Raw genomic sequence first — 18,183 nt, forward strand, 5'->3', positions numbered from 1 at the left:
CCCCTTAGAGCTGACATCAGCACACACACGTTGAAAGACACTTTTACTTCGGCCTCGGCACCGCCTCCAGCACTCAGCGCTGCGGAGCACCGAGGGGAAAAGGACGTTCGGTGTTTGTTTGTCACACGTGAGCAGGAGGGCATGCAGCAGGTCAAGCGCTCGGGCAAGAGGAGGAGGGGTGTGAGATTTCCTGTGGCCATTCCCCAAGTGCTTTAAGAGCGTCCACCTGCAGGCAGCACCTCTTGCTCTGCTCTAAAGCTTGGATTAAAGCAAACACGGAGAGCAGCGCTGGCTGCAGCCCGCAGGCTCTGCTTCACCAACACCAAGCCGTGCAGCTCTGCATGCACGAGAACACTTTGCTGTTCTGCATGCTGTTAATACCTGAATGCAGAGGAAAACCCCTTCTGCAGAGATGCTGTTCGGGCCTTCAGGTTGTGCTGAAACTCACGTGCATGGAGCTGCTAAACACCCAGCGCCCAGAGGGTAAGTGCCCCCACCCACATCCAGCACTTCTGACAGCAGGCAAAGGGCCTCAAGCTGCAGGAATCAGCATCTCTGCTGCAGGGCCTGGCTGGCTGGGTCTGAGGTTGGCCACGTCCCAGTCCTCACCCCGCTGTGCTGCACGGCACCGACAGGAGCACAGGGCAGCAGCGGTGATGGCTGTGAGCTCACAGCAATGTGGGATGGGAGGCAGGCTGAGGGCGCTCAGTGGCACAGTGCTCAGAGGCAGGGTGAGGACAGGGAGAGGGAGCAGCAGCTCCTCTGCTGCAGTAGGAGAGCTTGCGGCAGCCAACGGCGCTGCGCCCCTGGAAGCCTTGCTGCTGCCCCAGGCCTGTGAGGATGGGCAGTATGGGAACGGACCTGTGAACAACCAGAACGTGGAGGTGAAGCAGAAGCTGACCACGAATTCAGACTGGAGAAGACAGAGTGGAACGTTACAGGCTTTAAAAACTACCACCTGCATGAGACACAGATTAAGAAAAAAAACAAAACAAAACCAACCAAAACAAAACCCCACAACACTGTAAGGACAAGCAACTTCTCTGGAAGACGGGGTTCTTCCACGCCAGGGATCTCACGGTGCCGGCCTTCAAGGCAGGACAAGCACAGCACCAGCTCATGGGCAGATCTTCCAAAGGACAGCACGCTGCTCAGCACCACCAGCCCTGCGAGACCCTCAGCCTGGGCTCCTCACCACAGCGTCCCTGCGGGCCAGAACGGGCAGGAGGCAACAGAAAGATTCTATAGCACCGCTTACGAGGTTTAATGCAGTTTTCAGTGCATCAAGCCGAAGGATTGTCACCAAACTCGCCCCCTGGGCAAGTCTTGCAAAGAGGGTAAAGCTGCACTCCGGTCTGCTTCCGTCCTCGGGTCGCTGCTGGCGTTCACTCCTTGCTGTAGATCTTCTGCACCGTGCTGCACGTCAGCTCCAGGTCCTCTGGGTAGCGCAGCTCCAGCTCGGCGTTGGCCAGGTAGTGAGTGCCAGAGAACTCTGAGAAATAGCGGCCGATGTCGGGGTGAGGAATCTCCCGAGGCTCCGAGTTGTGCTCCAGGTTCTCTGCAGGACAGCAAGCAGGCAGCTCTCACCACGCACAGAGGGCAATGCAGCCGTACCTCAGACAGGCAGCGAGGCCTCAGCAGGGACAAAGCCCGGCCTCCCCTGTCTGCAGACAACAGCACCGACCTGCAGCTCAGGCAGAGTGCTGTGCTCGGGAATCTGCTGTACTCAGAGCTCATTATACTTGTTTATCAACAATTAGAGGGGAAAAAAACAACCCTGAGAGATGACTCAACTCCAGAAGCCCTGCAGGTGATTACCAGGTTAACTGTGGCTGAGGAGCACGCTTTAAGATGAATCTATGGTACACAACATCTGTATTTTAAAGACTCTTAACGAGGCCAAATCACTCTAAGAAGGGCTGCAACGCATTTGAGGAACACCTGCACTTTAAACCTATGAAGACAGAGCTGTTTGGGGTTTTTTCCCCCTACACCTTCTGAAGGAACGCTCACTTCAGTCCCATTCCTCCCAGGGGTGGCACTGGGTCCACGCTGCCTGCGCTCCCCAGATCTGGGCACACAGCCTCCTGTACAGCAGCTCACAGCCCAGCCCTGATGAGCCCCCTGTGCTCCCACTGCATTTCCAGGTCCTGCTCAAAGCATGGCTGTGATCTCACTGAGAGCTGCCTGCAGAATTTCAAACTTCAGAAAGAAGTTGAAAATCAATGGTGTCCAACACAGAGTTGCTTCTATGGCAGTAGGAGATTTCAAGGAAGTGGATCCTCAATCCTGGCAGCACTGGTTTCACGGACAGCAAGAAACCTGCCACCAATTCAACATCATTTTCCTTCCTACTTCAATTATAACTCACACTTCCCACCTGCTGCTTGAGAGTTGTTCCCTTCAGCACCCTCTTGCTCTCTCTGCACTCTGAACAGCAAGCACAGGAGGCTCCTGCTCACCTTGAGCAGCGTATCTGCAAGAGCCATCTTCCACCAGCACGTTGTAGAAGGGCTGGTGGGGGCCGTGGGGGAGGCTGTGCACATTCATATTCCGGATCCATTCGTGTCCCATCATGCAGGCAGGGTCCCAGCCATAAATCACACAGTTGTAGCCATACCTGATGAAAGAGAATTCATGGCAAAGATTGAGAAAACTTCACAGCCAACTCTTTTCACCAAGGCCAATGCAGCACAAATGGGACGGAGGGTTTCTGCGAGCAGGAGACAGCAAAGAGAGCAAAATCAACACAAAAGACTGGTGTGCACTTGGTGTTTTGAGAGGGGGGAAGTGACCAGGAGCAACAAACAGCCGAGGACAAAGGAAAGGCAGATTCAAATAAGAATGAGGATGGGAAAGAGACTGGGATGTCAACAAGCAGGAGAGCAGGAAACTGGGAACAGGGAGGGGAAACAACCACCCTCTGTTCACATACACAGACGTGGCAGTCCTCATACTGAACTGCCAGAAACAAAGCCAGCGTTATTTTCAGAGCATTTATATGACTGTGGTACCACAACCAGCACTGCTGATGCTTTTAAAATAAGCTCCAGACGTCTTGCTGAGATGGAGAAATGGCTGAAGAAACAGAGCTAGCTTGTCATTCTGGCAGAGCTGTACAGGCAGGAACACAAAGGCTCTGTGCAGTGCAGGAGGAGAGGTAATAATAGCCCAGCACAAGATTCATAAGCTGTCTTAGGAATCTCATCTCTTTGGAAATCGATTCTGTTCCACAGTTCCTCGTTAACTGATTACTGATGTTTCTTCAAGAGCTCTGCACTGTGGAAATGCTATCTGTGCCACACGATGACTCACACAGCACCTCACAAACCTCCCCCAGCACACAGGAGCAGCAGTGCTGCTCTCTGAAGGAGCAGACAGGACAGATCTGCCCCCACTTCCCTGAGAAGACACGCAGCACAGGCACACGTGCCAGGCACCCTCGGCTCCAGGTGTCTGCTGGGCTGCCAGAACCACGTCTCATTACTGCCAGCACAAACACTTCTGCACTCGTGCTTAGGGCGCAGGGAATCCCCCGCAGAGCTCACCTCTTGTGTTTCATAATCAGCCCAATTGAGAAGCAGACCTCTTTGTGCTTCTCATCCGAACGGTGCTTCACCTCAGGTCCCACCTCCTCCTTCCGACGCTCGATGTGCTCCAGGGTGTGCTGCACCAGGTACCCCACAGCCCCGTGCTGCGATGGGTCCAGAGCCTGGATGTGCTGCAGGATGTCCAGAACCTTCAGCAAGCAAAACATGAAAGCGTTCAGAGCAGGTCTCTAGGGCAGTCAGACACAGCTCTCTCTCTCAATTTAGCTGGCTCTCAGTGCCCCACATGTGCTTCACTGCGTTCTCCACACAGGACTGCAAACCTGTGCTCTACCTGCACAGCCCCAAGCTCCTCACACTCAGCCTGCAGCCACTGCAAACACCTCGATCCCCTGCTTGTACAGATGCTCACTTCCAAGGCAGGGCGCTGTTGAGCAGAGCAACTCCTTAAAACTAAGTCACAAAAGGCAGCAGCACACCCTGCAATCACGGGGCAGTGCTGCCAGGCTCCTGACATGCTAAGAGGGTTCTGCTGCTCGCCTCCTAACTCTGAAGCCATTCCAGATCACTTCTGCTATAGTTGAGGACAAAGATTTTAAACAGTTCCTCATCACAGAAGAAAAACGCAGCAATGTGTGCAATGCTGTACTCACAAAACAGTGAACAGCAGAGAATCTGCTTGACTCACTGAGACTGAAGGGCACTGACTTTACAGGCGTTCCCAAAGTAAATCCAACATAGCAGCCTACTGGCACGCTATCACAGCACCAGGGCACAACAGCTGCACCAGCTTTGCTAGAGACAGGCAATGCAAGCTGTGCTCTGTCTTCCTGCATCTTGATGTTAAAAATGTTGTCTAAACAGGTTGGAAAAAGGCAGATACGTCAGTCCCAACATCAACCCCAAAATCTGACACCCCTGGCAAAGTGATCAAGGCTTGTCGGCCAAAATTTCCAGCTCTGGCTAATTAGCATGAATGGTGGGGGGGAACAAAGTTTATTCAGGAAAACAGACGAGGCCTCAGGTATGAGAAGCAGCAGCACTCGGGCTTCTCAGCCACCTGAAGTTGCTGGCTGGCATCTCACTGCCTGAAGAATGATGTGCAAATGGAAAAACCTCACAGACAGGGAAAGGCTCAGCGTGGTGACTGCAGCTGCCACACATTCTCGACACTTTTATTTCTCACAGAACAGCTCAGGTTGGAGGGGGCCTTAAAGACCATCCAGCTGCAGCCCCGTGCTGTGGGCAGGGCTGCCAGCAGCACCACCAGGCTGCTCAGGGCCCCATCAGCCTGGCTGTGAATGCCTCCAGAGATGGGGCACCCACAGCATCTCTGGGCAAATTTCAGACAACATTCCGGGCAGCTCTGCTTGACTTGGAAGATTTGGTATCACTTCTTACAAAACCTGACAGACCTCTATGAAATCTGGTACGTCCTGCTCTGTCAGAGCTCCGGGGTTCTCTGCTAACTACAGTTCTGTATGACAGCCTGGAAGGATGGGATCCACGAGGACACCACAGGAAAACAACAGCTGGATGCTGTCATCCCATCTGGCAACGTGGTGCAGAGAGGTTGCAGGTAAAAGTCAGCATCTGGGGGTTACTGTCTGTCCTAAGGACAGCAGGGTGCAACTCCTTAAACACCACAGACACGCAGCTGAGTGCTGGAAAGGAGATGATCTACCTGCACTGTGTGCTTGCCTTCTCAGCTCAGGCAGCCCCCTGTGCACAGCTTCTCTGTCAGGGCTGCTTTTCCTGTGGGAGCCCTAAAACTCGTTGCCATAAGGCAGGAACAGCCAGCTTAGCACATGGCATTCCTCAAAAGGAAGGCGCCTTCTCTGTTCAGCAATCATATGGCTCAGTTAATGTGGAGGTGAGAACTGTGCCTCCTGCTCAGCTGCCCAGCAATACTTCTACCTCCTCCTCACACCTGACATTCACACACAGCACAGGCACTGCCCAAGCAGGTGATATTCACTAAGGCCGTTTTGCTTAAGGAAGTCCTCCTAGCTGCAGTGAGGCACCAGAAGGAACACTACTGTGCCACCTGTCTCCCAATCACAGGATCCCTCGGGGCTGAAGATGGTATTAAAATTCCTGTCCTTGGGATCCTCTCCACGTTGCTTCTTTACAAGTCACTGATGGTGTAACTAAGGTTTCAGAGAACAGGGCTGGTTGTTTGTAAAAGATAATTTCCTGCACGTTTCCTGACAAAGTAATTGCTCCTTTTATATGAGTCCTGCAAAAGTTCCAGCACCACCACCACAACGGAGGCACACCAAGCAGAACTCTTCAGTAACTCACAGCTCCAAGTCCAAAGTATTGGTTTTAAGACAAACCATCAGACTCTGGTAGTAAATCATCATCTACGACTCAGACCTGAGGCTGCATATAACTCTCCCCCAGGGCAAACAAGAATCATCCTCCCTCCCTGCTTCACATAGCAGGAATTGATTCTCTGAAATGTGATAACTGGTTCAGTTGTGTTTATTACAGAAACAACTTGTAGCAGACTGTAATGCAAGTTGATGTAGTCTAAAAAAAAAAAAATAAAAATCAATGGACTGGTGTTAATTATGCTTAGCCTACCAGAAAACACACGACCGAGTGGCGAGGTACCTTTTCTGGCCAGATTCCCAGGTGGAAGTATAACCTAGCCTGGAGCATTAGATGCTGCACATTGTCCGGATACATGGCCAGGTACAGATCCAACGAGTCTCTCAAGAGTTGATAAGACTGATCAGTGCTTTCTCTGCCAGCAAAAAAGAAACTCAATTGTAAGGCTAGCTCTTCAATTCCTACCCCTCGTGCTCTGGTTTACAGGGATAGTCACCAAAAATGACACTACAGGTCGGTGTGCTCACTCAGCAAGTGACTCCAGGCTGGCACACATCCATCCAACAGCCTGCTCAGAAGAAAAGCTACACAGCTGGAAGCTGGCCTTTACCCTCCCCTTTTACCTACTTGGCCAAATAACCCCGCTCAGGGAATTCATTCTCCAAGTCCTTACCTTTGGAAACTTCCTTTTGTTCCCCTTGCTAAATTACACCCCTCTCCTCTGCGATTTCTGCCTGATGCTGTTTGGGGAAGCGATCACCAGGGACACATGAACATAAGACCAGGTTTCTGCATGCTCAGACAGTCCCTTTGTAGCTGCTCACGAAGCCCTTGGGTGACACATACGTGGTCAAAACAAAGGTCTGCTCTAAAGAGAACAGCTCCTGTCTGCTTTACACACAGGAGAAAACAAAATCTCTCCATTCCCTCCAGTGAGAACGGCCTCACTGAATATTCCTGCTTCCACAGCGTGCTGCTACAGATGATTAAAAGCCACCAGGGGCTGCGATGTGACACCCAGAGCTTTCAAGGCCGCCCGCTGTTAGCGATGCCACGTAAAGCTCCCACAGCAGCACAGTGACACACAAGCACAGCACAGGCAGCACAGCGTGCCTCCCTCTCCCCCAGGCCCCACGACAACTCACCGCTTGCCCAGGTTGAGGAGATTTCCCACCATACGCTGCAGGACCTCCTTTGAAGTCACCACCCCATAGAACTCCTCTGTCACGTGGTGCCCTATGAGGTACTCGCACTCCTTCACCGTCAGCTGCTTCCCCTTCCCAAAGGCATCAATGTAGGTGTAGTCAAAGATATCTGTGCTTCTAGCAAGACACCAGGACGTTAAGATGGGTCCCACGGTACAGCAGGATTTCCTCTTTCTGTTCTCCTGACAGCACTTTCATTATTTTTAAAGCTCCGAGTGGCATTTACACCCCAGCTCCCTCCTAAAGAGAGATTACCTGCTGCCTTCTCTTCCTAGTTTCCTCTTCAGCTAAACATACATGGGAAAAGACACAGAAACTAGGAGGTCATTTTCACTCTGTCACATCAGCTGCTTCCTTCAGATATGCTCAGATTTGCTGTACTGACTGCCAGACTACAGTATGATGCTGCACTGCAACGTGTGGCAGAGAGCACAAGGTGGCAGCTAAGCCTAGTGCCAAAAGGGGGAGGAGTGTATGTATGCACACAAAACCACTGCTCTGAGCTGGACTGCCAACGTCCTTCAGAACATACAGAGTTCTGTAAACTGACCATGACCTGGTTGGTGTGTGCTGCACTGACTCAGAGAATCGAGAATTAAGCAGCAATGGCCTCTAGAAGCCGTTCTGCATCAAGGGTTATGTGAAATCAGCACCTTCTTCCTTCTTCTCAGCTTTCTGTAACCTTGTTAAGAGAATCATTACTTTGTGTCACACACAGGTAATGCTGCCATTCAGTATGGGCAGAGCTGAGAGCTGGGAAAGCTTCCTTAGAGCTCATCTTTACTTCCTTACAGCTTGTAATTAGGATGGAAAATACCTGAGCATTGTGGTGTAGGTCTGTAACTGCAAACTCCTGGCATTTATAACTGAGGATAAAACTCTGAAGCCCAGCAGATCACTTACCCTTCTTTTCCTTGACACCATCGCAGCAGAAAGTGACTAGGGAAGTTGACTGGCTCAAGTTTGACTCCCAGCTGCCTGGCAATTGTTAAATACAGCACAGACAAACTGATAGGAATTCCTGTTCTGCGGATCAAAACCTGAGGGACAAAAATGCAAGGGGTATGAAGAAAAACAAAACGAACACCAAGGCTTGATTTCACACCAACTTGGCAGAATAAGCACCAGAACATGACATATCCATCTTACAGCAAATAACTCCAGAGAAGAATTGCTCGTCTGGTTACACTTAGACAAATCAAACACCACAGAGAGCCCATCCAGCCCTGCAGTCCTCTAGTTTTTACCTAAGACATACCTGATGAATGTATGAATTCAGGGAGTTATAGTAATCCAGTTCATTTCCTTTGTATTTTAACTGCTCGTATAGGACACAGTTCATAGCATCAAGTACCTGCCGCTGAAGCTCCACTTCTGGAATTAGGATCTCTCCTAAAAGCACACAGAGCAATAAGAACACAAGTGTACTTCACTCTTACGTACTGAACTTCACACCAAAATTCTTGTATGTACTGGGAACACAAGATGCAGGTTCAAGTAGCCAAGAGACTGGAGGTATACAGACAGACAGGCCCCTCATTCTCTCTTTGAAAGACAGATTAGACTAATGCTTATAAAACTCCTTATGAAGGGAGGAGCATTCTGCCTGACCGTGGGAGATGTTACAGCACAAACCTCTTTTATTGCTGCTGACTTTCTCAGACGTGCAGAGAAAGAAGGCTGACGCCCTGTGCCATGGCTGAGCCGCACGCGTCTCGACTACACAAGACTTCAGGGACTTTCATGGGGAAAAACAATCCTGCCTCTAATTAACCAATCCTTTTTGCCTAAACAGCCTCACACGGACAGCCAACCCTGGGCTAACCGAGTTTCTAGGGTTGAACAAACAGCTGTTGCCTCGACAGAGGTTGAAGCAAATGTCAGAACGCTTCAGCAAGGTGAGGAACAACAACACTTGAAGCTGCAATAATTCAACAGCTGCTTCACCTCCCCTGCCTATACAGAGAGCTGAGGAAAGGCTCTGCAGGCAAACATTTCTGTACAGTACCTGCCTTGGAAGCCACGCTGGGGTGCCTTGGGTTTTTTGCCCGGAGCGCTTTGCGCACTTTGTCTGTGATCTCGTCCACCTGCGCCTGGACGCCCTTCAAGCAGATGTCTGACAGTGGATTGCAGTACTGGTCAATCAAAACAGCACCTGGAAAAAACAAACTATATAAGAAACAGAACTTGAGTTTTCTCTTGGCTTGGTTTGAGCTACTCAAAGTTCCAGGCCTATGGCACACAGCAAGCAATTGCAGCAGGACACAATAGCTTTCTTCTTCAAGCTCAGTTTCGTATATGGGATTCATCACAAAAGGCAAAGAACAGAGCTGACAGTGATAAACACCATTAAAGTCAGCAGACCTCAACCTGCCATCCTGAAAGGAAAAGCATTCATTTGCACACAGAGCAGGTAGCTGATGGACCAGCCTTGCTCAACCAGCCCACTCCTGTCTCGCTGGCACCCTCCCAGCTCATAATGCTCCTCACTCTGAGCCCCACACAGCCCCAGCTTCACTCTACATCAGTTCTGATTTCTTCCAGCCACATCCTCACTTGTCATCATTCTTGCTCATTGATCCCTCTCTGCTACATTCATCTTCCCATGCCCGCTTTCCATCTTCATGTCAGAAATCCACTACAACTGACAAGGTTTTCATTTGTCTGCTGCCCAACACTCTTCTGTCAAACTTCTGCCAAAAAAAAAAGAACAGCCCTTTGCAGAATCTTCTCCTTGTCATCTTATCAATCAAGAACACTCTTCCCAAAGCTCCAAATTGCTCAACTTTTGGAATCAACCGTATTTAAGTGCAAGGATTTTGTACTGATCACGCCTCCTTCAGCTTCATAGTGCTTCACTAGCACCTCCACAACAGGCTTGTATTCAAGCTGCAGAATCTTAACATCTTCTCTCCCTAGTGCTTCCCATTCTGACCAGGTAAAGCTTCCCAGAAGTCTATTTGTCAGCACTGTAACTGCACCTGCATGGCAGACAAGCACTTGTATTCATGGCTCTCATGATTAAGTCACAGTTAACTACCTTCCAAAAAAGGCCATCTTTGGCTTCTCCTTCTTGCCCTGGCACGGTCCCTCCCTCAAGCTGTTCCACCACCACCAAGAACCACGTTTGGTGCTACAGCAACTCTGCTGTGATGTTCTGAGGTGACATGAAGAGCAAGGGCCTCTTCTTCAGACAGTGACATGTTTCACCTCCTTCCAAAGATGGTTTTCTCCACAGAAAGAGAGGCAGAGCATAATCCAACAAACCAAGGTTCGAGCTGCAGCGCAGCCTTTCCTTTCTCCTTTCCTTGCTCCTTTCCTTGCTCCCTTCCTTTCCTCATCAGTGCGCACGAGCCTTCCCACCGTGCCACCACACTTCCATCCACACCTCAAAAACCCAATCTTAATTCTGATTTGTCTCCAAGTGAAATATAAGCAGAGAAGCCTCTCTCCCAGCAAAACAACAGCAATGGGAAGCTGTTCAGTGCTCTGTGTGGGACTGGTGGCAAGGACTTACCCTCCAGGAACGACTGCTGCTCAGCAGGGCGCTGCAGGTACTCCTTCAGATTCTTCAATATGTTTTGCTGCCGTAGGAAGTATAGAATTTTCTTTGCATAGTACTTCCAGGTGAGACCTTTCCTGCACATTCAAATACAAAAAGTTGTATTGCCCTGAACAGGCACTTTGTGCACCAGCATCTGATTTAACTTTTCTAATGAGGGCAAATCTAAATTTTACACACCCATCTTTTAAACAAGACTGATGATGCCACAGTCTCCAAAGAGGTAGAAATTCATCAGCAGAAGAAACACAACTTACAACACATTGCCCCTATTATCATCTCCCACTTTCACCCAGCAACTAGGATGGCATTTTGAGAAGATACAGTGCATAGAACATTATCCTCTGACTCTAAATCCTTCCAGAATGCAATGTTAAAATATCCTCTCACCAACAAGAAACACTGATGAGGAACAGGAAGGTGTGTGCAGTAGTACTGAGAAAAGTAATTGCCAGTGAAAACATCCCTGATAGTTGGAAAAGGCTGGAAGGAATCAGCAGCTGGCCTGGAGATCACAGTGCCCAAAACCTTACAGCTTTCATAGTAAAATCTCTTCACTTTTGAAATTAGCAAGTGAAGGCAGAGTGGCCCAGAAGCAGAGACAGAGCCGCCTGTGATCCTGGTAAGGTTTGCAGAGGTCACCTGAAGCAAGACAGGCCAACTTGGAGGCATCCAAACCACACACAGCAAAGCAACGGCTGGCCTTCAGTGATGTGCCACCCAGGGCTTCCAAGCACTTCTACACCAGTCAGCAATGGCACACAGCCCTGCCTTCTCCCGAGGAAACCAGGGAGCATTCAGCTGACTCCCAGGCTGCACCCCTGCCATGTTTATAAAACAAGTCCAGCCTCCTCCTTTAGCAAAGTAACTCCTTCCCCACCTGTTTTCTCTCTTCAGATTGCAGGTCAAATCAGTCCCAGCCATCCGGCTGAACAGGACAATCAAACCTCCCAACATTTCACCCTCCTCCAATAAATCGGGATGCTCAAAAGGGACGACTGTTTTACTGGGCTATCTTCCAGAGAAATGATTTAGCCTAATGCTCCTGAATGGCAACAACCACAGCTTAATCAGGGTGTAATTAGCATCAACTCTGCTTTACAGAGAAGCATTTGGCCCGTGCAAAAGCTCAAAAGCTTTTTAACCAGTTGTCAGATGAGAGATGTTTAGTCCCAGTTCAAATAGAGAAGGTAATAAAATGGATGTGAAAAAGCAAAAAAAAAAAATGAGATGATTGTGGTGCTGGTTTTGTTTTTTCCAAGCTCCACTAACAGCCCCTTTAATCAAGGCTATTAGAGCCCATTAAGGCAAATCTATTGCTGCTTTGTATCACAGCAAAACCAGCGTGCTTTGTATGCTCCCAGCAGAAAAACCTTCAAGTAAACCAGCAACTTATTTATCTTGCTCAGTGCTGATCACCGTAATGAGAACACCCAGGCAGAAATGAACTACAAGTTTCATTTCACCTGTCTAAATAATTTACAGAACAGCAAATTCTGCAGCAGCTCAATTAAGCTCAGCTGTTTATTTGGGGCTAAAAATCGTACGTAGTTACTACAGCTAAGAAAGGCAACAAGAAAAGGTTAAAAACACAAAAAAGTTGTGATTTTCTGATGCAGGGCTTCACAGTGGCAATGCACACTGCACATCTCTGCTCCCTGCTGTGCTGTGGGGCCAGCCTGCAATTCAGGGCAGCAAACTGACCTGAGTTGAAACGAAAACGTAACAAAAAAAGGAAGGTGGGGATGAGAACTCCTCAGAACAAAACCACTGCAGAAAAGAAGGTCTGTGGAATGTATGAATGTGCAGAGAAGCCAGCAAGCAACAAAAGCCAGAGGATCTCCTTGTGGAATGGTTTATGTGGTTTCCTCCTGGGAATATGAAATGCATTCTGAAACTAACTGCAAAGCAATACTCCCAGCCCCAGCAAGTCTGGGGATGCCAGTTTACAGAAGGGCAGAAGCTGACATCAGGCCTTCACCACGGCGCCGTTCTCCTTCAGCCAGTGAAAGGAGAAAAGCCCTGCACTCCTAAACCCTCCTGCTCTTCCTTACCTGCCTTCCATGTTAAGGATACACATCAGCTCATCCTCAAAGAAGTGACTCGGGCACCCAAGAGTCTCAATGTCACTGAATCCATCACAGGGAACCTGTAAAATGAGGTGCTGAATTACGCAGAGCACAGGAGATTCTTTCCCAAAGGATGTTACTTCATAGAATGTTTCAAAACCAATTTTGTTTGATTGTTTTAAACATCATTTAAGACCTAAGGAATATTCAGCTCAGAGAGCTGGCTGCTCATGGCCTCCGCTCCACTGATTCACTATGAAGATCCACTGATAAATTAAGGAGCACCCTAGAGCAAGCTGAGCTAACTGTTCCAGCATTCAGGGCTCCTGCAGAGCTGTATGGACCAGCCCAAGCACACCAGATGCAGTCCTATGCAGACTGGGCCCAAGCTAAAAGCAATTTTAAGTTTGAATCAACTTTTTCCTGGGAAAATAAAAAGGGAAATGCAATTCCTATTACACATATCTTAGTGGGCACTCCACTGGATCTAGCAGAACTTGGTGGAAAGTCTCCTCCCTGCAGTTCTGTGTCAGGAAGGAAGCCCTCTCTAGAAGGTAGCCCCAGTTTTTAAACGTTTGGTTACTGCTGAATAACAGCCCCAACAGCTTTTGCATACATGACTGAAGCTGCAGGAAGCCAGGAGCCCCTGCACTCAGGTAATGCCTGGACACACATTTCTCCACTGTAGAATGTCAGGCTGCTGCAACTACAGTGAAGCAGATCAAAACAAACAGTTTGGACACATGCACCTCCTAATACCCTACATGCACCCCAGCCTTTCTCTTGGGGTGAAAACCCAAGTGCCAGCATTTGCATGAAATCAGATAGAAGATTGCAATGTGAGTCTCCTTTATTGTGGGGGAACTCTGTACTGGGACACAAAGCATTTACAAAACAGCTTGTGAGGAGTGGCCACTGACTGGCTCCAGCAGGAGCTTTTAAGATCAGCCTTAGTTATGGCTGCATCACAGAATTCCAGGTTCACCCAAATTGTACAGCTAGACAAAACCCAAGCAGCCAACAGACAATGGAACAACCATGGTCTGCATGCAGATAAATCCCTCTGAGAGACTAAATTTCTACTTTTGACACAAGACAGAAAGGCGTCCTGGTGTCACGGTTAGGCCAGGAACTCAAACAACATGCTTTCAACTCACTGAACCTAATGTGCATTTGACCCGCTTTCAAATAACTCCTGACAACTCCCAGGAGAACAAATCCTTGCAGGGAGATAAACACACAGGCTGTGGCACGCAGGGGGCAGCTATCAGTCCTTCAGAAGTCGCTGAGTTCCCAGGGCTCTGAACATGCAGCAATGTGCAAAGAGCTTTTCAAGCCACAGTGAGACTCAGCAACTGCAGAGCACACAGCCTGCAGGGCGAGTTTTGGACTCTTGCAATCTGCACCTTTGGATTTTGGACCATCTCTCTCATTTTGGCTGCTGGCCTGGCATTCTTACATCAGGTGAGGCAGTCAGAATTTTCCGACAGCAGAGAAGAAAAGGAGATAGAGGAAAGACAGAGGGCCAGGAAGTGCTCACAAGGAGCTGGGCTATTCCACGTGACTTACATGCTCTGAGAAGAACCTTTTGGAGAAGGAAGCTACAATTCTCTGGGCTTCTAGGCCAGCATTGTGCCGTGCTTTGTATTCTTCAAGCCAGCTGACACTGTCTGTGTGGCTGTAGTACTTCAGTAGTGATGGCCACCTGTACAGCAAGACAGAAGTAAATGGGCTGTTGGTGTTTCAGCATAACTGATAGCTCCCAGGACTGTAAAATGCTGCTTATTGTAATCACAAGACTTGAGGAGCTAAGATACTGCCAAGACATAATGCAGCCTTAAATGTAATTGTACAAATTAATCCAGTGATCGATTCAAGCATCAAAGCATAAACACAAAGGATTTCAACTGAATACTGATGGACATTTTAAAAGTAAGCTCTCCTGCAGCCTACAAACAGCAAATGTCAACAGGAAAGCTTCAAAATGATCATAACCCAGGTATTTGGATATTTAAATATGCTAAACACTTCTGCAATTCCCTCTGGAGCTTTCCAATATAAATACAAGTATCACATCAGCAAAATAGATGCTGAGTTTTATAATAAAAGAAAGCTTGCCATTCTAAAAACGCATCACATTAAAGCTAACCTGTCACCTAACAGCAAGAACTCGCTGTCCTCCATTCTCCCTCCTACCCTTGTGGACCTAATTAAAAGGATGTACAAAAATCAAGCTCCTTCTATTACCCTTGCTGGTGGCAGCATCTACTGGAGGGGAGCAGAGAGCTCTGAAGTCAAATAATGCCAGCTGGATGACTTTGCACTTCAGTGTTAACGGAAGAAATGAGTCCATATACACACACATTAAAAACAAACACACAATAAAAACAACCCTACATTTTTCCCTCTAAAAGAAGACTGCAGAAGCTTAACTCAGGACTCAAATGCTCCCACCTGTTTATGTACAGTTTGTTTTTTACATCACTACTCCTGTAAAACAATTTTTAGCAGTGGACCAGAAGGCACTGATGTGTTCATCCACACACAGCAGGTCTGTTACTACCAGTTAATCATAAAACCACACTGCACTGCAGCTACACAAAGTCAAAGACTAACCAAACAGCCCCACATTATGCTGTAACCTTTCTCCTGATGGATCCCTAGCTGGTCATCTATCACTGAAATAACAATGACAAAAGGAAAAGAAAGGATCTGGGGGGGTTGAAATTACATCAACAGTTTTAGGAAGATAAAATGTAATCATGCGAGATGGAAGCCAGCTGGGACAGCAAGGCTAATGTGCCAACAACTGCCAGCGGGTCATAGAATCATAAGGTTGGAAAGGACCTGCAAGGTCATCTAGCCCAACCGTCCTCCCATCACCATCAGTACCACAAGCACTAAACCACATCTCACAGCTCCTCATCCAGGCGCCTCTTGAACACTGCCAGGGACGGTGACTCCACCACCTCCCTGTGCAGCCATTCCAGCACCTGACCACTCTCTGAGAGAAAAAGTTCTTCCTTGTGTCCTTGTGTCTTCCTTGTGTCTAAACCTCCTCTGGTACAACTTGCAGCCATCTCCTTGAGTCCTGTTTGTCGCCTGGGAGAAGAGGCCAAACTCCTCCTCATCACAGCCCTCAGGAAGTTGTACAGTGCAGTGAGGTCTCCCCTGAGCTCCTCTTCTCCACACTGAACAATCCCAGCTCCCTCAGCCGCTCCTCATAACATTTGTGCTCCAGACCCCTCACCAGTTTCATTGCCCTTCTCTGGGCATTCCAGAGCCTCAGTGTCTTTCCTGTAGTGAGGGGCCCAAAACTGAACACAGCACTCGAGGTGCGGCCTCACCAGTGCTGAGCACAGGGGGATGATCACCTCCCTGCTCCTGCTGGCCACACTATTTCTAATGCAGGCCAGGGTGGTGCTTGCCCTCATGGCCACCTGGGCACACTGCTGGCTCATCTTCAGCTGAGCATCAACCCCGAGGTCACTTTCCTCTTCACAGCCATCCAATGATGAGTCTGCTATCCAAGGGCAGCAGCACGTGCTGATCACCTCTACACTCCATTCCAGCTGGTGGATCTGAACCTTTGTACAAAAACGTTCAGGTTTGCTTCAGGAATGGGGTGGAACAGAGGATCTAATGAGTCCGAAGGGACTTTTAAAGGCCTCCAGCACTGTAACAGGGACACCCACAGCTGCTCAGGTGACTGGCCGTCAGCAGGGATAGGACATCCACCTGTGCAGGCAGCCTCACAGAGCCCCAGCACTCGTACTGCAAAGCACTCCTGCTTTATGCCCAACCTAAAACTCCCCTCTTTCAGCCTGAAGCTACTCCCCTCGTCTTATCACCACTCCCCCTGTCTTATCACACACCCCGCCGCCCCTTTCCTCTCACAGCCCCTTGACACGAACCACCTAGATTAAACACTTAACATCCCACAGCGGCCTGCGGGGCGAACCGAGCCCCGAAGCAGCAAAGCAGCCCGGAGTTCCATCACGGACCCCCGCCTGTTGTCCTTCGCTGGCCGCAGGCCGCACACCCAGGCCCGTCCCGCCGTCACGGCCCGCCCGGCGCCCCCCGCCCCGCGCTGCCCACCTGAGGCGGAATCGCTCCCGCCACACCTTGCCGCGGGGCTGGCAGGTTTCCCTCAGCCGGCGGCAGGTGCACGCCACCCGCCCGATGTCGGCGGCGCCCAACACGTCGCAGCACAGGATGAGCTCCAGCAGCTCTCCCGGCAGGTCCGTCAGGCACGGCCGCTCGGCCTCGGCCGCCGCCATCTTGGCCGGTTACCTGAGCGCCCCCCTGCGGCGAGGAGGGGTCACAGAGCGCCGCGCGCCTCCCGCTTCCGGCCCGCCGAGCGCCGGCTTTCGACGGAGAGCGATAAGGGACAGAAAACAGGCCGCTTCTAGTCAGGGGGGAGCGCGGGGCTGGGGCAGCGATCCCTGCTGACCATGCGGGGGGACGGCTGGGGGCAGGGCAGGGCACAAGGGGAGCGTGTGTGGGGTAATGCCGCGCCATGGCTGTGCTGAGGTGATGCCACCACATCGGTGGCAATGCCCGAGGTGATGCTCCCTAGGGGGTCTGAGATAATGCTCCCCGTGGCCATGGCTGTGCTGAGGTGATGTTCCCTATGGCCGTGGCAGTGCTGAGGCGATGCCACCACATCTGTGGCAATGCCTGAGATGATGCTGTGCCATGGCTCTAGCAGTGCCTGAGGTGATGTTCCCCAAGGCCATGGTGAGATGGTGAGCTGTAGAATACAATATGTAAGGGGTCCATAACATCTCTTAGTTTTGTTAACTCAAAGGGAATTTGCAAATAGCATTGCTTAGAGGATTTATAGCTTAGAGGAACTTATTGCTTAGAAGCATTTGTTATTTAGTTTAACCTCTTGCTACCTCAAGACCAATTTATTGCTTAGTTTAACCTTCGAGCCTTCTCAAGTCAGTAGAAAGGGGCCCCTAAGAAGGCAATGGATGGGGAAATAAGCAGGATGGGAAACTGCTGAGGCATGCAAGGCAGGAAAGGAGCTCAGAACTGGAACAAAGGTTGAAAGGACATGGCGAAGAAGACGTCTGACTTCATCCCAGAACGACCACCGAATGGGGAGGAAGACATCAAGCCTTCATCCAATGGAAACTAATGCACATGCCCTGGGGAGGGGGACAGTATGTAAATGAATTTCTGGAAAAGCAATTAATATGCTAATGGATCTTGGGTAACACTGTTGAATATGCATGGCTTGGCTTATAAATGTAATGGGACCCCACTCTTTGGTGTGCAAGCTAGGAGGAGCGATCCCCCTTGCACCCAGCGTGTGGCGCAGCGCTGAAATAAAGACGTATCTGCTCTTCTAACCTTACGTGGGTTAGAGAGTTTGATTCTGCAAATCAATGGCAGTGCTGAGGTGATGCTCCCCATGGCCATGGCTGTGCTCAGGTGATGCTCCCTATGGGGTC

General features: G+C 49.8%; 1 protein-coding gene across 2 annotated transcripts; it reads right to left on the reverse strand.

Annotated features, from left to right (window-relative positions):
* Positions 1-26: 26 nt before the first annotated feature.
* FBXO21 (F-box protein 21) lies at positions 27-17,038 on the reverse strand. Of its 2 annotated transcripts, none has more exons than XM_048963892.1 (12): positions 16,820-17,038; positions 14,291-14,426; positions 12,707-12,801; positions 10,608-10,729; positions 9,099-9,245; positions 8,349-8,482; positions 7,994-8,130; positions 7,031-7,204; positions 6,168-6,300; positions 3,549-3,739; positions 2,463-2,620; positions 27-1,558 (listed from the first exon to the last, which is right to left on the reverse strand). In XM_048963892.1, the coding sequence occupies exons 1-12, from the start codon at positions 16,999-17,001 to the stop codon at positions 1,386-1,388; spliced, it is 1,782 nt and encodes a 593-aa protein (XP_048819849.1). In that variant the 5' UTR covers positions 17,002-17,038; the 3' UTR covers positions 27-1,385. The 2 variants fall into 2 exon arrangements, with proteins under 2 accessions (XP_048819849.1, XP_048819848.1); XM_048963891.1 differs by having other exon boundaries at positions 7,031-7,207; positions 16,820-17,036.
* Between the last annotated feature and the right edge of the window lie 1,145 nt (positions 17,039-18,183).

Source organism: Lagopus muta, chromosome 17 (assembly GCF_023343835.1).
Source record: "Lagopus muta isolate bLagMut1 chromosome 17, bLagMut1 primary, whole genome shotgun sequence".
Lineage (NCBI taxonomy): Eukaryota > Metazoa > Chordata > Aves > Galliformes > Phasianidae > Lagopus > Lagopus muta.

Coding starts and splice junctions, on each gene's coding strand:
- FBXO21 (XM_048963891.1), bottom strand. CDS start 17,001: ATGGCGGCGGCCGAGGCCGAGCGGCCGTGCCTGACGGACCTGCCGGGA. Junction 3,740..6,167: donor TGGGAATCTGGCCAGAAAAG/GTACCTCGCCAC, acceptor TGCTTGCTGAAG/GTTCTGGACATCCTGCAGCA. Junction 1,559..2,462: donor TTGCAGATACGCTGCTCAAG/GTGAGCAGGAGC, acceptor GCTGTCCTGCAG/AGAACCTGGAGCACAACTCG.